Source organism: Pimephales promelas, chromosome 10 (assembly GCF_988280905.1).
Source record: "Pimephales promelas chromosome 10, fPimPro1.hap1.1, whole genome shotgun sequence".
NCBI lineage: Eukaryota > Metazoa > Chordata > Actinopteri > Cypriniformes > Leuciscidae > Pimephales > Pimephales promelas.
In genome coordinates, this window is record NC_142778.1 from 30,801,056 (window position 1) to 30,825,367 (window position 24,312).

At 37.6% G+C, this 24,312-nt stretch overlaps 1 protein-coding gene across 1 annotated transcript in view; it reads right to left on the reverse strand.

The window, feature by feature from the left end:
* Positions 1-16,324, reverse strand: part of rasgrf1 (Ras protein specific guanine nucleotide releasing factor 1) — a 46,575-nt gene extending 30,251 nt beyond the window's left edge. The window contains exons 1-2 of the mRNA XM_039684192.2: positions 15,682-16,324; positions 2,729-2,835 (exon numbers count right to left, since the gene is read on the reverse strand). Of these exons, the coding sequence (XP_039540126.1) occupies positions 2,729-2,835; positions 15,682-15,957 (383 nt within the window). The 5' untranslated portion in view covers positions 15,958-16,324. The remainder of the gene's footprint in view (positions 1-2,728; positions 2,836-15,681) is intronic.
* Positions 16,325-24,312: the final 7,988 nt, after the last annotated feature.

The window sequence follows — 24,312 nt, forward strand, 5'->3', positions numbered from 1 at the left end:
TCCACACAATGAGGAACATCACGTTATACTAGAAATAAAGCTCATTAGCAGAGGACGTAACCCCATAAGCACACACTTTATCAGAGCAAACTGTGAATGCTCGAATTCAACAATTAAACCGAATTGTTGGATCAGCGCTTATCTCAAAACAGCAAGCAAATCCAGACGCCTTCATGTTTATGCACACAGATTTAGAACCGCTGCAGGGCATCCAGAGATAAACAGCCGAAATAGTCCTCCAGTACAGACTGAGACCAGAACGCCCTCACTGCAAACACAAGACTAGACCTGCTGATTATGAAAGAGAGTCTTCTGAGCGGGTCTTGTTTGATATCTTGACAATATAGAAGTATTGATATACTTCTGCGTGAAGCTGTTGGGGTTTTTTGATACTTAATTGATTAAATAACCCATTGCATGAACCAAACAAGCCAAAAACACACAGTGAACATTGGAAAGTTTAGGCTTCATACATTTTTTTTTATGTCCACTAATGGCTGCATTTATTTGATCAACAATACTGAGAAATATAAACATTGAGAAATGTTATATTTGAATATATTTTAAATAGCAATTTACGCCTGTGATGTCCAAACTGAATTTTCAGTGTCACATGATCCTTCAGAAATCAATCTAGTATGCTGATTTGGTGCTCAAGAAACATTTCTTATTAGTATCAATGTTTTTCATTTCAAATTTGAAAGAACAGCATTACAACATAAATTATTGTTAATGTTTTTGCTGTCACTTTTGATCAATTTAATGCTGTATTGAAGTATTTTCTTTGAAAAAAAATCTTACTGATCTCAATCTTTTGATAAACTTTACATCAATTTGTGGAATAAATGACAAAAGTCACCAAAAATATGGATGTGTTTGGCAATTTCATATTTATTTTTCTGTTTTTCACAAAGGCATGCAGGGTGTGTTTTTAGTGATGGTTCATCAAAATTAAGAGTAAACAATCTGCATTAGTTGTGTGACTGAAGTTGACACAGGGAATGGTGGGAAATGTAGTTCATTCATGTGCCTGTATATTTTGTAAATATGTTAATTCTGTTGCTATATTTTCTAGGGCTGTCAAACGATTAATCGCGATTAATCGCATCCAAAATAAAAGTTTGCATTTCCGTAATATATGTGGGTGCACTGCTTGTATATATTTAAGAAATATTTTCATGTATATGCTATATATAGATTTATATATAATTTATATTATATATAAATATAAATATTTTATATATAAATAATATTGTTTTCTGAAATATAGATGCATGTGTGTGTATTTATATATATAAAATAATTATACACAGTGCACCCACATATATTAAGTAAACACAAACTTTTATTTTGGATCGCGATTAATCGCGATTAATCGTTTGACAGCCCCAATATTTAAAATAAGTCATGCCTTTTCCAACAATGGCACAAATGTCTCAAAGGGCCGTTTATACGACACTGGTTTCATCTAAAAACTGAAATCTCTTTTGTAAACTACAAAAAACGTAAATTTGTGAAAATGATGATCTCATGTGCATGCAATCTACAGGCATGTAGTGGTTCTTTACAAAGTAACATCGCCAACTACTGGCCTAATATGCCATTTCTAGTTGGTTTCTAGTTGTTTTTGCAGATCCGTATGAACAGGGATCATCCTTGTCATGACTCGTGTGTGTATGTGATTATTGAAAAATAGTGATTCGTTATTCAATTTCAGAAAATTATACCTCCAACCATCAATTGTATAAAAGTCAGTTCATCTGCAACTAGATGAACTAGAAACCAGCAATCCCAAACAATTTCTAATTAAATTATTTTTCTAATTAAAACTTCCACTATATAAAACAATTAAATAGATTTTTTAATCAGTTATACTGCGTGTTGTTGTAAAGATGCATTATTTCTCTTAAAGGTTTAGTTTACCCAAAACTCTGGGTAAAAATCTCTGGGTGACTCTATGGAAGTCAATGGGGAAAGAGATCTGTTTGATTAAAACATTCTTCCAAATATCTTCCTTTGTGTTCAGCAGAACAAATAAACACATTGAGGTTTGGAACAGCATGAGGGTGAGTAAATACTGACAGAATTTTAATTTTTGGTTGAACTATCCCTTTAACAAGGTTAACCATTATGCTAACTCTCACATGAACATAAACAAACTGAAACCATATCAAACTGCACATAAACCCTTGACTGCATAACAGCTCTTTGTTATTAATGACAAAACATGTTGTGCTTTGTTTGTTAATTCCCAACAGAGAATTCAAACTCAAAGTTCATTACTAAAAATAAACAATATTCCCAGCAGAACCTCTGCAACATCCAGGACTGCTTAAACAAGCTTCAGGCTAATTATAGATAATGAGACATGGAATTTGTCCACTTTGCAAAAAAACCCTCCTCTGTATTCATTTCCCCCATCACATTCAAGCTGTGTATGGAACATTATAGGACACATAAATAAATAATAAAAAAACTCTGTCATTATGAGAAGACTTTGTGTCTTTTTCTTTCTGTAGGCAAGTTCTAGTCTCTCTAAACTTATCCCTAACCACATTCCAACATACTGTAGCAATAAGAAGTGATCTTACAGAAATACATGTTCAGTGTATTTCTGAAATATTCCCAGCATGTGCATAATAAACAGTGACTTAATCTCTTTTCCTTTGTACACTGAAGTAGACAACTGAGACATGTGATCTTAAAAACACTGAAAGAGTTTGCTCACCTGGCATGTGATATTGCTGCCACCCATTCATCGCAGTCCTTAACGTCTTCTGTGCGGAGCTCCACAGCCTTCTGATTCTCATGGTTGAAGCTGACAGTGAAATAATACTGTAAAACAGACAGAACAGAAATCAACCAATCGGCTTTGAGGGATAGGTTTACAGTAGGCCTGTGAAACGATTAATCACGATTAATCGCATCCAAAATAAAAGTTTGTGTTTACATAACATATGTGTGTGTAGTGTGCATAATTATTTTGTATATATAAATACACACACACATATGCATGTATATATTTAAGAAATATTTGCATGTATATACTTTATATATATTTATACAAAATTTATATTATGCATAAATAATTGATATAATAATAACAACACATTTTCTTTAAATATATATACATGCATATGTGTGTATTTATATATAAACAAATAATTATAGACACTACACACATATATTATGTAAACACAAACTTTTATTTTGGATGCGATTAATCGCGATTAATCGTTTCACAGCTCTAGTTTACAGTTAATGCCAAGTTTAGGCTTACAAAGAGGGTTCGAAGTTTCTACACCACTCTTAATCACTTATCATTTCCCTCTAAAGTTATGAGTAGGGTTAGGTTTAAGGGTAGGGATGGGGTTAGGACTACAGTATGTTTTTGGATAGGAACGTTGTTCCAGGATCAAAAAAAGATTGATCCAGGAACATGCCTTGCTTGGGAAAATCACTCGTGAAGTCGTGAAGACTCGTATGCTCACCAAGGCTGCGTTTATTATTATACTTCTCTACAGGGTCCTTAAATAATAAATTTTATTATATTTTTATTTTTTTTATATTTTTATATATATTTTTTTTTTTATAAAATAAAGTTTATTTTATTATTTTTAATAATACATTTTATTATTATTATCAATGTTGAAAATAGTTGTGCTGCTTAATATTTTTTGTGGAAGTTGTGATAATTTTTTTGATGACTAGAAAATTCAAAAAAACAGCATTTATTGGAAATATATCTATTTATATTTATTCATCTAAACAACAACAACAACAACAACAAAAATGGATAGGGTAATACAAAACCACAGGGTTTGCAATAATTTCTTAAAAGAAATGCATTGTGCATTTGCCAATGCGCTGAAGACAATTGGCACAAATGAATACAAACCATATACACCAAAAAGTCTTTGTGCTGCGAACACATTTTTTGACAGCTTTGAATGTGACATTTCAATGAATCTTCCAGTATCCAGCATGGTACAACTAAAAATACAAACAAAAACTCCTTTGCATATGCAAATATGACATAGTACACCATGCTCACCAAGAACACCAGACACCCCCCTAATCTTTCGGACTGATGAGTGCGAGTGCATGACGAGTTCAGAGAACACAGGGTTCTGCTGGGTCGGAGGGAAACTTCCCTGTGCCTGAGATAGCTCCAGCTCTCCAGAGGAATACCATATAACACGTAAACCGGGAGCATGGCGCATTACATAACTGTATGCTACCTGTTACCTAGCAACTCCGTGCGCTAGTGGCTATGGCTCTGTATGTGCAACCCGTCTCTCTTCATTTCAGAAAGCCCGGCCGTAGCACCGAATCCCCAACAACCTCCATTTCTGCTGCATGGCAGACCTGCTAAATTACATCACAGTCTTGAAAAAACAAACAAATGTATTTTTCAAGAAAAATACTTGCATGGGCAAAAAATAAATAAATAAAAAAATTAAATAAATGTTGAGAAGTGTCATTTCTCATTTACAAATGAACATGTATAACATCAGTAAGCACTCCAAGGTAAATTGATGTGTATCGAGTATTGTAGAGACGTATTAGGCATCTCGGTTCACTGATGTTTTACTGCTCACTGTTCATCAATTTATTCCTGTGTGACATTGTGTAAAGCTTGACTCAGCGAACAACAGTAACTAAGGTGGGTGGAGTTTAGCAAACAGTCAGTTGTGGTTGATCTTGGGTGAATTAGAGATTGATCACATTGATGATACACAAGGTTTCCGCACAAAGCAGTGATTAACGGGTCTGTTCTTTTAGACATGTCATATTATTAGATATAAAGATGACATATTGTATTGTTGCATAATTCTCATGGTTGAAATATCTTGTTTTTTCCTTTCGATGAGCAAGGTCAAGACTCAATTTATAGCTGAGTCATGTATATTTACTTATTTGATTTACTCTGGTTTATACAACTTTCAATTAGGAGCAAAAATATGCCTTTAAACTTGAAAGAAATAAAGATTTGACATTGCTCGTGATAATTATTGATATCGAATGATTTTAAAAAAATTACCGCGATAATTTTTTATTTTTTTGGCCATATCGCCCAGTGCACACACACACACACACACACACACACACTAAAAACACTTTTTTTTGGAAGATTAATCAAGTGCTTTAAAACCACAATTTGAAGAACAATGTTTTTAAAAAAAATGCTTGCAAAACCCATTAATGACAGCATAAACTGGCAATATCGAACCAAATTAGGGCTGTCAAACGATTAATCGCGATTAATCGCATCCAAAATAAAAGTTTGTGTTTACATATACTGTAATATATGTGGGTGCACTGTGTATAATTACTTTGTATATATATATAAATACACATGCATGTATATTTAAGAAAAAATATTATTTATATATAAAAAATATTTTTATTTATATATAATATAAATTATATATAAATCTATATACAGTATATACATGAAAATATTTCTTAAATATTTACAAGCATGTGTGTCTATTTATATATATCAATTAATTATACACAGTGCACCCACATATATTATGTAAACACAAACTTTTATTTTGGATGCGATTAATCGCGATTAATCGTTTGACAGCCCTAAACCAAATATGCTGCAATTTGCCAGCCTACAAGCCAGAAAACAGTGATAATGGAGGATATGGTGCTTCAAATAAAGTATATGACATTCACAAATGATCTTTAAGTCTGTGTAAACGAAACAAAGGAATTATGAAAGAGTTCAGACAAGTTGTTTCAGATTCTTTCATCAGACAGCCATATCTCCCTTTTTGTTGCAACCTGTTACTTACCTGTCAGGTCAGCCTTCGCTAATTGAAGTGAACCATGGTTGTAGGAAAGAAAATGGCTTTTAAAAGAATAAAAGTGTACCATTGTGATTCAGTTACAAGTCAAATCCATAACGTACAGCTTTAGCAAGGTGTTTTTTTTTTTCTTCATGTTCCCATTTCTCTGTAAAGAACAAACTGTTTTATGTCTGTCTTGAGTACTAATGCAAGTGCAATCTGCAAGGAGACCAAAATAGAAAGCATCAGTAAGTCTACATGCATTCGCTCGTTCTGTTGAGCTGCAGAAATGCAACTGTTCCCAAAAGAGAGATGAGTGTTTTGCTATAAATGGGCCAAAACCGGACAAATTTAGCCCAAACAGCGTTAGCATTAATGAAGGAGGCGAAACGCACTGCTACATGCTCCCGCAACACACACACACACACACAATCCCTCCAACCACTCTTTTTCTCATGCAAATAGGAGTTGCCATAGGAACCATGGGCTCAAATGCAGATATATTAAAGAAGGGCCTATAAATGAATGGTAGAGCAGTGATTGCTATGTAAATACAATGACAATGAAAGAAAAGGTAGCAGGATGGTTTTCAATAAAACGCAAATTTGTGATGAGTACACCAGTACGCAGAGTGCCCAGAAACCCTTTGTGCTGAATAAGTGTTTTTTTTTTAGATTAGAGAATAGCCATGAACACTACAATCTAAAAAAACAACAAAAAACAACACCAAACCAAACAGATTTAATTGGAAATTAAAATGAATTTCCAAGCAAAGATGTGGAGACAGGTCTGTACATTACATTACAATCTGTACATCCCTGACTTGGGCCGATTTTTTCCCTAAAAAAGTAAGTAAATAAAATATATCCCTGCACACCTGTGTATTGCCAAACTCTAGACTTCTTAGAGCGTCCCACTTTTTTGCTCCTGTTTCTGTGAGTTGGCACACCTGGAGAAATAGAGGGAAAGTATAAAGCTAAATACTACATTAAGATTAAAAGAGGTTGCAATAACCTCATTAGGTCTACAGACTTTAGATCTGATCTAATGAAGATAATAATCAGGAACTAGAATGTACATTTCCAGAGGAAAATGTGAAGTGGTGCTTGCAGTGGCAAAACTCACCACCCGGTTGCTAGGGTGTTCTGGGTGGTTGCTAGGGTGTTCTGGGTGGTTGCTAGGGTGTTGCTAGGTGGTTGCTAGGGTGTTCTGTGTGGTTGCTAGGGTGTTCTGTGTGGTTGCTATGGTGTTGCTAGGCGGTTGCTAGGGTGTTCTGAGTGGTTGCTAGGGTGTTGCTAGGTGGTTGCTAGGGTGTTCTGGGTGGTTGCTAGGGTGTTGCTAGGTGGTTGCTAGGGTGTTGCTAAGGTGTTCTGGATGGTTGCTAGGCGGTTGCTATGGTATTCTGGGTGGTTGCTAGTGTGTTGCTAGCGTGTTCTGGGTGGTTGCTAGGTGGTTGCTAGGGTGTTGCTATGAGGTTGCTTGGATGTTCTGGTATAGGTGGTTGGTAGTTGTCACAGATGGTTACTATGAAATTTGTAGCATTTTCTTGGCATGATTTAGCACTTAGCTAATCAATATTAGCATGTAGCTATTCTCTGCTAGCATGTGTAGCATGTAGCAAGTCATGTTTGCTAGCATGAGTAAAAAGAGCCAACTCCCATCTCTATACGATGTCTTGATGCAGAGATGTAGGTCTTACAAAATGGTTGCTAGGGTACTCTGTTTGGTTGCTAGGGACTGGCTTGGCAGCTGCCAATCATGAAGCTCCAAAGTCAATGTGAATGTATAAACCAACCCCCATCTCTATACGATGTTTTGATGCAGAGATATAGGTCGTGCAAAATGGTTGCTAGGGTACTCTGTTTGGTTGCTAAGGAGTGGCTTGGCAGCTGCCAATCATGAAACTCCACAGGCTGCTTGTCAGTATGAATGATATAAACCAACTCCCATGCCTCTATGACATTCAGAATGGAAGATATGCCACTTTGGATTTTGGTTGCTAAGGTGCTCGATAATGGTTGCTAGAGCATGGCCAGAAATTGTTGAGGTGTTTCATGATTGGCTGTTTGCTGGCCCAAGTCAAACGAGCCCACCCTCATGTTTCTATGACACTTATATCCTGAGATATCCCTTTGATCTCTTTTAATGGAAGTCTATGGGAGTTGTTGCTAAGGTGCTCTAAATGGTTGCTAGGGCGTGGCTTAATAGCTTCACAATGATCCTGAGAGACTGATTGGTCGTCTGAGTAAAATGAGCCCGCCCCCTTGTCTCTATGACACTGTGATCCAGAGCTATGTTCAATACAAAATCCCTATGCAATTTACCATAGTAGGAAAAACACATGCATTTGATGGGACGTCCTTCACCATAGTAAGTCAATGGGGAAACTTTGGGCAGCTCCTGCCCCCCAGGGGTACAACTTTTACCCCATTGTGTGGTATGTTCTTAAAGAGCCTGCCAGCCTCTTCAAATGTGGCAAATCTCACGTTTGTCCGAAATCCTTGTTTGGAGCTACGAGTCGTCAAAGTTTGTCTCAATGTTAAGTCTATGGGATTTTTTGGAAATTTGTTCGCCCCTGGGGCGAGCACCGTACCCCTGATCTCTTATAAAATTCATTTGACACTTCTCCTCAATAGGCCGCACGATTTGATGCCTCATTCATGGGTCTGTGACAAAAACTGTGGACGTAGGAGTGCTCCAAACTTTTTCCTGGAATAGTAAAATGCTATACTAGAAAATTTTCAATGGGAAAAATTTGGGCAGCTCCTGCCCCCCAGGGGTGCAACTTTTACCCCATTGTGAGGTATTTTCTTAAAGAGCCTGTCAGCCTCTTCAAATGTGGTAAATTGCTGGTTTCTGCGAAATCCTCGCTCAGAGCTATGACTCGTCAAATTTTTTCGCAATGTTAAGTCTATGGGAATTTTGGCAAAATTTTGGGCAGCTCCTGCCCCCCAGGGGTGCAACTTTTACCCCATTGTGAGGTATTTTCTTACAGAGCCTGTCAGCCTCTTCAAATGTGGTAAATTGCTGGTTTCTGCGAAATCCTCGCTCAGAGCTATGACTCGTCAAATTTTTTCGCAATGTTAAGTCTATGGGATTTTTTTGGGCCGTTTTTCGGCTCTGGGGCGACCATCGTACCTCCGATCTCTTAGAAAAGTCATAGCACACCTCTCCTAAATGAGCCGGTCGATTTGACGCCTCACCCATGGGTCTGTGACAAAAGCTGCGGGAGGAGTAGCGAACCAAAAAGTGGCCAGAATAATAATAAGAAGAAGAATAATAAACAACATGGGGGTCAATGGGGAAAATTTGGGCAGCTCCTGCCCCCCAGGGGTGCAACTTTTACCCCATTGTGAGGTATGTTCTTACAGAGTCTGTCAGCCTCTTCAAATGTGGTAAATCGCAGGCTTCTCTGAAATTCTCGCTCGGAGCTATGAGTCGTCAAAGTTTGTCGCAATGTTAAGTCTATGGGATTTTTGGGAAATATGTTCGCCCTTCGGGCGAACATCGTACCCCCGATCGCTTAGAAAAGTCATAGCACACCATTCCTGAATATTCCGCACGTTTTGAGACCTCATTCATGGGTGTGTGACAAAAATTGCGGGAGGAGTAGCGCGTCAAACTTTTGGGCCGGCTCATAAAACACAATAGTAATAGTGTTGCCTTGCTTTCAGCAAGCACCACTAACTAAATAACATCCGATCCAAATGTAGGGATTTTACTACACAGGGGACTGAATGATCGAAGAAGTCACCAAAGAGAGGCCAAAAAAAAAGAAAAAATATGGTTGAATCATTCACAATAAGATCAATAACATGCATTTAGACAATAGAATTGGTGAATTTTAAACCAAAATAATGACTGTTGATGATTGTTTTTATTGTTTATTAAAGGGGTTCACTGCTTGCAAAAAGGGCTTTCAATAAAACTTTTTTTTAATCGGTGCAACCTGAATAGAGATCTTGATGAAAATGATAAAATGAAAATGAAATCTTTCCTTTTGCCAAATGCACCCACAATGCACTGGGCATGTTGCCGTCCAAGACCACTCCCATCAGTCTACTAATACCACCTTGCTTTAGTAGGAAATACTTCTTAGGAAACTTTTAGTCATAATGCAGTAGACCTTTAAACGTTTAGCAGTAGTGAGTCTCCAGTGAAGGATCCAGCGACTGCAAAGAATCGAAAATACGGAGAAAATGCAATGGCGGAAAATCTGAAAAACGACCTTGTTTGTAGTCAACATTTCAAACTGGATGACTACAAACACTGTGTCTGTGTCAAACCTACCCTTACTAACTGTTTTGCAATGGCAAGTTTATATTCCACAATTGTGGGGAAAAAAGTCAGAATTGTGAGATATTTTTTTATTCTGTGGCTGAAACAAGCTGCATCAAAAGTGTGACTTTTGCTCACAAATAAACACCAATTTCTCAGTCCAGGTAACAGACAATGAGTAAACATTGTTCATTTACATATACTACCGACATTTTAACAATACCAAGCCGGTTGAAAATCAGCAAAGTTAAAATTTAAAGGGGTGATGAACTAAGAAATCAAATTTTCTTTGAGCTTTTGACATCTAAGAGGTAATCATATTATGAGAATATCCTGTAAGTTTCAGTTTCAGAACTGAAAACGTCCTTGTTAGTCCAATAAAAGCTTTTATTGACACCAGGCTCTGCAAACGACTCGTTTTTCAAAGTGGGGAACTATGACGTCAAAGAGGATAAAACACCAACCCCGCAGAAGAAGATCAACGCCTACTTCAAAACGGCCGGTTTAGCCCCGCCCACCGATTTGCGCATTACAAGCATAGATAAATAACATAGATCCCTACCTTGTGATGACAAACCAGATTGAGAGTGAAACTCATTATAATATGCAAAACTGTTATCCACTCACAGCAGTGGGCGTTTACTTTACTTTACTTCAGTGCGAGACGCCCATAAAACCGAGTGTTTTTCAGCTAGGCTCAAAACTGGGCTAGAAAATAGCCTATTATTTATTAATTTTGATGTTTTTTAATGTAAAAACCAAGCGAACGTCATAAGTTGACCTCAGACAACAATATAAAAAAATTTAAAAAGCCAGTTCATGACCCCTTTAAATATGTGAATAATATACAAGTGGAAGACCAATGAAAGTATCTATATTGACTGCTCTGCTCAAGGCAAGTATTAGAAAAATGGCAGGTAACTTACATTTATGCATTTTGAGTGAAAACATAAAGCTCACCAGGGGGAAATTATTCATGCAAATGACTTACACTGAATGAGGTTACAGTTTGCATGCCTAATATAAAGGGTGAAGCGTGCGTGAAGTCTAACACCGAGGTGAGGTAACGTCGCTCTAACTACGCTCTGTTCTTCAGAGGATGACAGACATTCACAGCATCAAACTCCATGCCGCATCCTGCTTTGTCAGCACAGGGACAGCTGTTCACAGGAAGGTCCAAGACTCGCGGTCCTTACACACTCACAAACACAGACACTGCAGTCCTAAGACACAGCTAGGCAGGTTTAACTAAGGTAAAACATCTTCAGCTATGTGAGTCTCCACCACTGGCTTGTAGTTAAAAGACATGCTTGTAAAGCAAGGAAGAACTGATGCAGTTTTTTTTTTAGAGATTTTGTTTCATGAACAACTATTCTAAATAGTGTATGCTTCAGATTGCCATATGGCTGCATTGATTAAGTCGCTGTTGCATCAGGTTGCTGAATATTAAAGGTGCACTGAGTTGTTGTTTTTTTCCACTGGCTCTTATACTGACACCTTAAACTGTTTTTAATCTTTTACTTCAATATTTTTTGCACACATCTATAAAGTCCACATTCTTGTTGTTGTTGTAGTTTTTAACTGGTGCACCATATGTCGTAATCTCTCTCCCTGTTCAATGCAGTGCGGCTGTGTTTTAGTCGTAGACATTTGGTGGTGTGTCGGCCATGGCCACCACTTGACGCCCTGCCGTTTGTCCTCGCTTTGTGTAGCTGCAGGTCATCACTTCAGCACGGACCGCTTGAGAGGACATTTTATTTTTCCACTCATACGTATTCTTTTTGGACTGTCTGGTGGAACACAAATGCTGATCCATACCATAGTTTTATGTTTATAATTTGTGAACATTGGAAAAGGGGTTTATAAAGTGAAATAATTGTTATTATTAGTAACCAGGTCCAATAAATTTCAACAGTCAGGTTCAGGGAGTAAAAATCCCATTCATTTTTCCACTGGGGAATTGATTTTTAATGATAACAACATTACCCATGATTCTGCAAATAAATCTCAACCAATCAGAGAATCGTGACAAGCATGACATAACTGAGCCGATATCACATGCTCTCAAAAGACTAAATTCAATCTTTAAATCAAAAAGTTTTATATTCATCCATTGTTTTTTTATTTATTTATGTCTTTCAAAATGCTTTAATGGGACTGTAGTTCTTTCTTACGGTGTCCGAGAGCTCGATGAGGTGCAACTGTAGAAAACACGTGCAAATAGAAAAAAACACCAGCAAAATAAGAAAACATCTTCATCAGTTTGACAACACGTGTGCTGCAAATATTTACTCGAAGAGTTCACACTTACATGTAATTAAAGAGAGTAAATGTTATGCGTATTTGGCGTGCTGTCCGGTATTTTGGCCCGAACCCTGAGTACTCTCTCCGGTTATGTTGGGAATAGTTAGAACTAGAAGTGAGGAGATAAGGTGGTGAAGGGATACTGATAAACTGTCAATGAACAGAGGAAAGTCTGCTGTATATAAACCTCTTATCTTGTTAATGGGGTTAATTAACTGAATGCACTCTTTTTGCGTTAATTAGGTTAATTATCTGAAAGTGCTCCTTCCGAACTTTGTTAATAAAACATCATAATGCAATCAAATACAGAAACACGCTGCAAATAGTCATGACACAATCAAATACAGAAACACACTACAAATATTCACAACACAACCAAATGAAACACGCTGTAAATACTCATGACGCAACCAAATACAGAAACACACTGCAAATACTCATGAAGCAACCAAATACAGAAACACACTGCAAATACTCATGATGCAACCAAATACAGAAACATGCAGCAAATACTCACAACACAACCAAATGAAACAAGCTGCAAATACTCATGACGCAACCAAATACACAGAAACATGCTGCAAATACTCATGAAGCAACCAAATACAGAAACATGCAGCAAATACTCATGATGCAGCCAAATGCAGAAACAAGCTGCAAATACTCACAACACAACCAAACGAAAACTCATGAAGCAACCAAATACAGAAACACACTGCAAATACTCATGACGCAACCAAATACAGAAACACACTGCATACTCACGACGCAACCAAATACAGAAACACACTGCAAATACTCATGAAGCAACCAAATACAGAAACATGCAGCAAATACTCACAACCAAATGAAACACGCTGCAAATACTCACAACACAACCAAATACAGAAACACACTGCAAATACCCACAACACAACCGAATACAGAAACACGCTGCAAATACTCAGGACACAACCAAATACAGAAACACGCAGCAAATACTCACAACACAACCAAATACACAAACACACTACAAATAATCATAACATGCTGCAAACAGTATGAACCACAATGAAAATGTTTCCAGAGGTGTGTCAAACAAGTGACAAACCTGGCTAGGACAAGCTTATTGTTCAATATCTACTTGACAGTGGTGTTGTTGATGATGTGAAAGGTGAGTTTTTGTTTATTTTATCATTCTGTTCATGATTCCTTTGCCTTTTTATATATTTATTAGCCTAAGTAATCTGACGAAATACACAATTAACTGTGAAACGTTATGTAAGGTGGTAACTTACTTTCACAACTAAATAACATTTAAGGTTATTGAAAATACATGTTTCTTAAATAATGGTTAAAATCAGGTCCAGTTAAATGTTATTTGTAGCATGTTTCTGTATTTGGTTGGATTGTGAGTATTTGCAGTACATGTGTTGCCAAACTGGTGTTTTTTCTATTTGCATGTGTTTTCTTCAATTGCAGCATGTTGAGCTCTCCCGGCCACCGTACTTTCCCTCATTAACTACGCAGTTTTGTAGGCCTACTGGTGTCTTTTTGTCCAATTGTCAAACATATCTTGCTTCAAATTAAAGTTTGTATTGTGATTCACCTTGTAGCTGGCTGGTATGGTACATGGCTTTTAACAAAAATATTTTTCAACCCCAAAGGAGAAAATACTTGCTGAACCCATGCATCTAAAAAAGTGATCTGGCACTGACTGTTGAAATCTATTTCATGACACTGCTGGTCATGTGATCTCAACATGGTTGAAAACCAACCATGTAGAATAGTTTCCACTTAGAATAAAGCCGCTTTTCTCAGTTATGACACATTTCATTTTAATCCTGTTTGTCAAAAGTATATTAATTCCTTTACCTCTATCACATTTAAGTTAACGATAGGTAAAAATGTTGATACATAAGCACTCTAAAATCAAACAAGGATGGCACAACACACTATCGTTTCAATGACTAGGCTACATTAAATGGCATACTTTAACATATCTGACATATTGGTTTATCCTAATCAGCAGCGTCTCTGTAATGGTTGGATCATAATAACACGAACAAAGAACACAAAAATGTTGCATAACACCTTTCCAGACGCCCAAACATTGTCTTGTGAACATAAAGTTCAGTTTTGGAAGCGATTTGTTATTAAACACGTTGTGAAGACGCAGTTGCCAAGGTAGGATGCTATTAATATCAGCGCGGGAATTAAATCAATACGTCAAACAGACTGCGATTCTACGGCAGTTTTCCGCATGATGGCGACTCTGAGGTTTTTAAAGTGCTTCTCTAGCGTCATTTTCTCTCTTGTGTGAAGTAGAGAAGGGAACAGGCAAAACTTAAATGTCTCTGAGGAGAAACGCTGAAAAATAAGATCCATTTTTCCCTGGAAAGCTAATATTAAACGATGAAAGACACGAACGTCGGTAAACTGTTGACTACGGCCGTTTGCATATACTGACAATTAAGTTTACTGCATAAACCGCTGTACTTGACTTCTGTCATGTCCTCTCCTTATGTTAGGCTATGTCTTAAGTGTAAGACAAAGAGAAATGCAAGGCATAATGTTACGGAGAATTAGTCACCATTCGTTTTTTCGTGTTTTCCACACAATATAAGTTAGTGGTGATTTGGCTGTCGTTTGTTATTGAGTTTCACTAACGAAAGAAAGTCATGTTTGAAACATTGAGGGTGAGTAAATGATGACAACATTTTTGCTTGGATGAACCAGGCCAAGAAGTAAATCATATCATATTTGTTGGCTAATTAATTTAGCCTATAATTTTTGTAATCACAAATAAGCTAGCACTCTAAACATGCTGGTTGTTTCAACCCATGTTTGGGTCACATATGGACCTTGGGTTTAAAAAATGTAAACCAACGGTTGGGTTTGTCTATATGTGATCCAAAAGTGAGTATATCAGTAATCATACGGATATTATGTAACCTATAGATGATTGGCTTTAACTGTAACGTAACGTGATGTCGCTCAAAAGATCATTTCCAAAGAAAAGTAGACATGACAGAGAAACCCTTCTTGAAAAAAGTAAACGAAATATCAGGTGAAAAAAACAAACAAACAATAATCTCCTATAGCACTGAACAAAGAAGAAGATGCTGCCTTGTGGTAAAATTGTTGGTTGTCTCGAGCGCATGCTCATCATTTTTACGCATAAAACAAACCCCCCAGTCGCTGCTGGCTGGAAACAGAAAATGCCCATTTCTAGTTGCCCTGCCCCAAAAGTAACTCTATTCTAACGGTCTATATCAGCATCACAGAAGTATGCACAAAAGTTGTCATTCCATACCTGTTTTTCTAAGCACTCCTTGGCTGATAGTGAAGGTTTGGGTGAGGGCGCCCTGTCACACACACATCCCTCCAACAGGTATAATCCCGAAGGTCGCGAGCTGGACTCGCTTTCAAAATAAAAAAGCATATTTTGCAACAGAGCAAACCACTTGGTGTGCCATTTTGTGTTGTCTGAGCTCTTTTTGCTTAAACAGCCTCGCCTCGTGCCATCTTTCTTTGCCAAAAGACCCAGGTAGGTGACATGACCATCATTAAGTCGAATTCCCTTCTGCATTTTTGTGAAGAAGATGCTGGTTTTGGGGAGGGGGCGGCTTGTTTCGATCCTTACATCTTTTTAGCACGAGATCCCCGAGCAGACGGGCACTTTCTGGATTAGAAACGAAGCCTGGCACGTTCTGCCCATCCACTGCAATCACCGCCTTGGCATGAAGTACGGAAGAAGCGCAGAGAAAAACGAAGAATGCCAAAGTCTACCATCGTAATGTTGTCGATTGTGTTCGAGCTATGGGGAAAGGATACACAATGTCTCCAGTAAGCGCGTCTATGACTCGGGTGAGCGGAGAGAAGTAGGCTTGAGTGTATGCGAGTGATGGTTTGTCGCGTTCTCACGTGAAATTCTCTACAAACCAGTGCGCGCGCTCACTGCTGAATGAGGCAGTGGTGTCACGTGATCTGCTTTCAGAACCTCGGACAGAGCGACACACACTTTTACAGTCACTTGAGTTCATTTTAGATCTGTTGCTGCGCTGATGATGACGGCTGCGTTTCGATTCATGCGACGAACCAGTAGTGTTATTAATATAAGCACATTTAGATTTATGTACCACGTTTACACATAGAAGCCTAAACGTAACACATAGGCTAATCTGCGTCTGAAGTGGGATCTAGGCTTCCACGAACGGTAAATTTCAATGTAACAAAGGCGGCATACTGTAGGCTAGTTATTACTATGTCAGAAATTGTATATGACAGCAATGAAGCTAAAAAAAAGCAACAAGTTAATAAAGGCTGTGCTAAATTGTGAATATAGTCACCGCTAAAGGCACTGCAGAGAAACCTAACCATCATAAATTCACATTAAAGTGCGGTATTGCCTATGTATAAAAAATACCTAAGTAAAAATTATTAAAAGGCTACTGAATTTAGCAAGTAAGGTAAAAAATAACAGAAGCATGCACTGGAACTCTCCATTTTATATTTGTCTTAAATATGATACTATAAATAGAAACAAATTACATAAATAAAATGATAAATACAAATTGAAATTACATATGATGAATAATTACCTACATCAAAGTTTAGGGATAGTTCACACAAAAATGAAAGTTCTGTAATTAATTTTACACCCTGTTGTTCCAAACCTGTACGACTTTGGTTCATCTTCGGAGCACAAATGAAGATCTTTTGGATGAAATCTGAGAATTTTCTGTCCATCCATTGATAGCGACGCAAATATTACTTTATGCTTCAAAAAGTTCATAAAGAGATCGTAAAACTAATCCATATGAATTGAGTGGTTTAGTCCAAATTTTCTAAAGAGACTCGATCACTTTATATAATGAACAGATTTAATTGAGTATTTTATAAACAGAAGCTCGATCGAACCTGCTTGACACTCAAGAACAAACCTCATTGGTTCTTGCTGAAGCTCAAACGTGCTGCGTGACACGAGAATGAACCTCATTAGTTCTCGAATCTAGCGAACATGCTCGAGCTTCTGTTTACAACAACTGATGTGTGAGTTGATCAATGTTATATTAAATGCGTTCATCATATAAAAGCGATTGAGTCTCTTCAGAAAAAGACTACACTGCTCAATTCATTATTTTACAGTCGCTTTATGAACTTTTTGAAGCGTCAAAAGGGTAGTTGCGTATCCGTCAATGGAGGGACAGAAATTCCTCCATTTTGATTTCATCAAAAAGTTCTTCATTTGTGCTCCAAAGATGAAGAAAATTCTTACGGGTTTGGTAATTACTGTCATAATTTTCATTTTTGGGTGAACTGACCCTTTAAGGTGGCCCTGATGCAGCATTTTATCTACACAGACGCAAAGAGCTGCCTTTAATGCTATGGAGTGTCAGAGATGGATATCTTAAAATATCCATTTAACTTATATATATAAATTCCTGTTGACGATCAAATTGCTCCTATTATAGTCAAAAGTCTTTTTCTTAATTGAAAGTTTTCGAATAGCTCACTAATATCAAGCTCAGTACACCTTCCTTAAGGAAGCTATAAATTATTTCATGAATTGTCCGACCAATTATCTATAATCAATTGTGTGAATGGTAATTAGTGGTTGATCGCTAGTAAATCAAGCAGGGATTTTCATTTGCTCAGTTAATCAAAGGAGCATTTGCAATGAGCGTTCCTCCCCGTCGCCCCGCAGGAAAGTTGTTTTGCATCTCTCAGGGTTGTTGCACTTTCAGTGCACCCTACTAGGACTTCCAAGAAAAACATTTGTCTTTGAAGCCTCTTTTAAAATAATTCTTTCTGTGTTAACCAGCTTACGGAAGGGCGTAATGTCCTCAAACCTTGCATTGATGACAGTTGTAATCAGCTGTTTGTGCTCAAGCCCAGCAGCTCCTTGAACATCTCTGTCATTTCCTCTTCTTTAAGTCCTGTAATTGTTGAGAACATGCCTGTGATTCATCATAAGCAGAACAAAATTCTACCAAGGACATGTTCGTAATGCCTCCATTCATCTCTTGTATGATTCCTGACTTCCTACAGTGATTTTGACAAATAATATACTGTAGGTGAAAATTTGAAAAAGGTGAGAGAATGACGTTTTCTTTTAGCCAATCTCACTTTCAGGTATTTTGGACACAGTGTGTGGTTGAAGTTAGTAAACTGGCTCAAGTTAACAAAACATTTAAAATCACTTACAGCACCTAAACTTGGCTGGAACCAATTTATTTTCTAAATGCATCTTATTGGTCTTATCCAATCATTTAGTTCATTTTCAAGCCCAGTCCCTTTCTTAAAATCGCACACAAGCTCGCATTCAGATTTCTGATCATCTGTTTCACTTGTCACAATAGAGAGCTGCAGTGATGATGTTTTTTTTTTTTTTTGTAGGCCATCCCGGAAGTTAGGAATTTCGAAAACCCAACAGGAATTTTTAATTGGCTTTTGGATTATTTGTGAAAATAAAAACAAAAGTTTATGATTCTTAAATGGTTTTTTTTTCCATCAAGACAATCTTCACAAATACAACTTTTATAAATTAGAGTCCAATGCATTACAGAGAATTTATATTGAATTTTATACGCCATGGTTATACCAAAGAAACGTTAGTCACAAAAACAGATAAAACAGACACCCCTCGTTGTGTTTATGCTTCTTATGAACGTATGGACGTTCATATGAACGTATGAAGAAACGCATGAACGTTTCGTTTCAAAGACGGGAGGACAGTAAATTTTAAAGACTCTGCCATAATCCCGTTTTCCTCGGTTTTCCTCCGCTTTAATCTCCACAACCGGAAACTGTTGAGCATCCTTGCGTCAAATGTGGAACTATGCGTGCATATAGCCCATAGACGAACTTCAAAGTCACCAGCATTAAACTTGTGTAAACCATTGAAATTATTTCCAACATTTAACCAAAAATCTAATCATTGGCTTCAAGACGATGCACCAGAGGTGCTAAAATGCTAGCAAATATTTCAACGCTATCTCACGACCAATTCGTATGAATTCGTACGAGTGATTAAAAAGTGGCTAATACGTATTAATTCATACGACCTCACTCGTACGAATTCGTACAATTTGTCTAAACCCACGTGATGGGTAGGTTTAGGGGCGTGGTCAGGGGTAGGTCATTCGTACGAATTCATACGAATTGGCCAATTCGTAAAATATGTACGATTTAGCAAAAATTATACTAATTCGTACGAATTGTTACGAATTAGCCACCTTGTAAAATTCGTAAGAATTCCCATGAGATCGGGTTGAATATTTAGAGTTTTTGCCTACAAATATATGTCATCCCTGCAGCACTTTACACAGACGAAAAGATTCTTCTGTTACATTGCGACTTTAATAGTTCAGTCAAAATGTGAAAAATTCTGTAATTATTTAATCACCCTCACACTGTTCGGTTTTCCCCCCTCTGGCAGACAAAACAATACATTCTGGAAGATTTCTTTATGTAGTACTGTTCACACTAGCGCATGGAAAAGAGCTGCATAAAGATTCTTCAAATTCATCCATCTGCATGGTTTATCTAGAATTATTCCCCATTCTAAATAAAGCTCTGAAATATAGACTTTGTAAATTGTCATCCAAATTCATTCATAGGGGTTATTTAATTCCAATCATAAAGTTTCAAATTGTAATTGACAGTCACAGATAGGAATGTCCTTGCTGTTTGTGTGCTGAGAATTGGTGTTGGATAAAGAAGGTAAAGGTCAGTGGACACTGGATCGAATTCAGTAGAGAATTCTAGAATCTGTGACGGACCGTGTTCCAGGTCATCCTTGCCGTCCGTCGGCTCACTGACCTCACCGTTTTCATGGCAATCAATTGAGGAACCAATTATCTAGTCTCGTCAGGACCTGTGACGTGCCGTCGGGTGACGCTCCTCTTTGTCTCAGCGTTAATGTGGCTGAACAATAAAACATGTTCTAGCACGCAGGCAATATGCTCCTTAAGCACCCAATTTGTTTAAAAGGCACAGGCTTTAATCTGGCATTGTCAGTCTGCATGGCTACTTCACGGACAAGATTCATTTATGACTTCATCCTTGTTATCTGCTCTCCCTCAGTGCTACAGTCATAAATCCTGACACCTTTTTATAAAAGACACGTCCTTCGTTTTAGCATTAGCAAGCTTGGCTACGTTAACAAAACTGCTGACAATAAAAGCTGGTATCATTTTCATATCTCTGTGAATGGTTTTAAATAGTTGTCATTGTCACTGATGATTGCCACCTGTTTACGTCATCTTTTGAATCCATTTGCATAGATGCATATCATGCAAGGAAAGAGATAACATAGAGTACTGTCCATCAGTACTTGTATGTGGATTGGAGGGTGCTTGAGTTTCGAAAGCTCTGCTCTTTTCATGCCATGCATGCATTTATGCGTTTCATCAGGATCTTCTCTTTTTTGGTATCGATGAAGCGAGTAAAAGCAACAGTTTTGTCTGCGGCAATCTGAATCAGCACTCTCGGGAAGCAACAGTAACTGCTGAACGTGTGGCTCAGAGACAAAGAAATCATGTTAAAGCTCCTCTAGGTATCCTTGTCCTCTTACACTCACTTATTTTTCCCAACACATCGCCACCACAGCACTGTTTACATGGATGAGAGATGGCACATCCTTTATAAAAGAGATGGCAAAATGTTCGAACATCTCACATTACTTACTAGATCTTTTGAAAGGGGGAAAACAAGTATTTTATGCTTCATGTAAAAAGAAGACGTGACTGCTTTCAGACAGGTATCTTGAACACTCCCTTCAACAGCCATTGGCCAATCAAACAGATATCCTGTTCGCCTCAAAGCAAACAGTCAAAAAAAAGACTTTTGATTTAGCTTTTTTCAGGGAAAGACAAAAGCATTCTTTGGAAATGTTGGCCCATATTGATAGGATAGCATTTTGCAGTTGATGGAGATTTGTGGGATGCACATCCAGGGCATGAAGCTCCCGTTCCACCACATCCCAAATATGCTCAATTGGGTTGAGATCTGGTGACTGTGGGGGCCATTTTAGTACAGTGACTCATTGTCATGTTCAAGAAACCAATTTGAAATGATTCAAGCTTCGTGACATGGTGCATTATTCTGCTGGAAGTATCCATCAGAGCATGGGTACATGGTGGCCATAAAGGGCATTTAAACAATGCCCAATTGTCACTAAGGGGCCTAAAGTGTGCTAAGAAAACATCCCCCACACCATTACACCACCACCACCAGCCTGCACAGTGGTAACAAGGCATGATGGATCCATGTTCTCAATCTGTTTACGCCAAATTCTGACTCTACCATCTGAATGTCTCAAAAGAAATCAAGACTCATCAGACCAGGCAACATTGCCAGTCTACAACTGTCCAATTTTTGGTGAGCTCTTGCAAATTGTAACCTCTTTTTCCTATTTGTAGTGGAGATGAGTGGTACCCGGTGGGGTCTTCTGCTGTTGTAGCCCATCCGCCCAAAGGTTGTGCGTGTTGTGACTTCACAAATGCTTTGCTGCATACCTCGGTTGTAACGAGTGGTTATTTCAGTCAAAGTTGCTCTTCTATCAGCTTGAATCAGTCAGCCCATTCTCCTCTGACCTCTAGCATCAACAAGGCATTTTCGCTCACAGGAGTCTGCCGCATACTGGATGTTTTTCCCTTTTCACACCATTCTTTGTAAACCCTAGAAATGGTTGTGCCTGAAAATCCCAGTAACTGAGCAGATTGTGAAATACTCCAACACCAACAACCATGCCACGCTCAAAATTTGCTTCAATCACCTTTTTTTCCCATTCTGACATTCAGTTTGGAGTTCAGGAGATTGTCTTGACCAGGACCACACCCCTAAATGCATTGAAGCAACTGGCAACTTAATGAGAAATTGAGAATTATTCCTAATAATCCTTTATAACATATATGACATATATGTCAAACCAAAAATTAATCAGACACCAAATATAATTTTTTATATTTTTTTTACTAGTGTTATGCAGGACACTATAGAAAATTTATGTAAGTGAGGATAGCAAAATAAAGTAAACTGTGACATTTTGTACCCAAAAAGTATTCATACAGTGACTATCAGTCAAATTAATAGTGTTTTTTCTTTAATTGCTAATGCAACTTTTTTTACACCACAGACTGAACCAAATTAACCATTGCTTTATTGGTTGACCTGAATTGGTATTATCTAGTTCATTTGTGAGACAGTCTAACACAAGGATGGCCAAAACCAGTGAAATATAGCGAATAAACTTTGATAATGTGAGAAATGTTGAAGGTGTCCGAATACATTTTGGATTGACTGTATATGTATATATAAAAATAAAAAAAATTCTGAAATCAGTCATCTACTCCTCCTCATTAATAACATGAGGGTGAGTAAATGATGCCAGAATTTTCTGAATTCTTCCTTCCAGTTTTTAAAACTGGTTATTTTTTTAAAGACTAAAATGCATAAAACCTTTACCTTAGTTTATTGAAAGATTCCTAATGATCGTTAAAATGAACCTGGCTGAAGATATTGTGTCCCCTCCACCCTTTGCGCTGTGCTGGAGACTGGTCTACCCCTAATTGCATGATCCACTAGGCCTCTAATTCACCGTGCTCCTCTTAGACGACATTTACTAATTACTCCCTCCTTTTTTTAGCAGCAGCTCCCTCGCTCTTATCAAGCCTTCCCTTGTTTCTCATTGTCTGCTCGCTGTGCATGCTCACGGGAGCTGGAGACGCTGCCATGGGCTCCACCTATCAGAGGCGAAGGAGCATGTGCTGTTTCGTCAAAGCCGCTCGAAATACGTCACACTTGTACCTTAGCTGTTGATCAGTTTGTACTAGAAAAATAAAAACGGTTCTCAGGGGTATCTGCAGTGTCATGACTTGATCCGAAGGGTCACAGTTTGGTTCTTTTTTATGTTTAATTATATTCATGTACACTGTAAAAATATATTGTTGGTTTAACTTAAAAAATGAAGTAACCTGGATGCCTTAAAATTTTAAGTTCATTGAAATGGAAAAATTGAGTTAATACAATGAAGGAGATTGATTTAATCACCACAAACTCAAAATATTATGTATTTTATTTTACAGTGTAGTTTCAAACCTGTGTGACTTTCTTAAAAAGTCACATAAAACAAGATATTTTGAGTCAAAACAAACATAAAACAGGTTTGGAACGACGAGTAAATGAAGACTTGGGTGAACTGTCCCGAACTATACTTGATTAATTAAAACAAACATTGACTCAGATCACAAAAAAAATTGTGATCTGTCAAATTTCGCAATATCATTTACGTGATTAATGTAATTCCTAGTTGAATGTGAAAGTCGCTGTCAGCATATTAGGTAGAAAAGTGAATGTGTTACACTGTGAATGTATTTAATGAACTTCAGTAAAATATAAATAATGACCTGGACAAAATGTTCAACTCATGTTCCAACAACAGCAAAATTAGATGCTCATTTTTGCCATTGTTGCATAAGCTTCAGAAATGCAGCTTTAAGTGGGTTTGTCGACTGAAAGAGAAGGCTTTTCAGGTTAATGAATGTTTAACCTGAAAAGGAGATATTTAATCTCAATAGTGTCCTGTCATTAATGCTTGATAAAATGGTTTGTGGGTTTTGCTATCAGCTTCAGTCGGTTAAAATGGTAATACTGAGGAGGAAAATACACATTACTTATTCCTCAGGTGTTGAAGACCAGCGGAATGCAGCTTGAACGAGACAATCATTTTATCATACCGATGCCATAACTAATGAAGCTCTTCCTATTCTGTCGACTTTTATAGATTATTTGTGACGGGTGGCGAGTGACCAGCCTGCAGGAAGAATTCGACCTCGTATTGAGAGGGAAAGAATATATTGAATAGGTTGAGGATGCTCTTGGATTCTTCCTTGAATACAGCTTGGCCTCTCTTTCTTGGCCTATGGCAGGACTTGCTGCT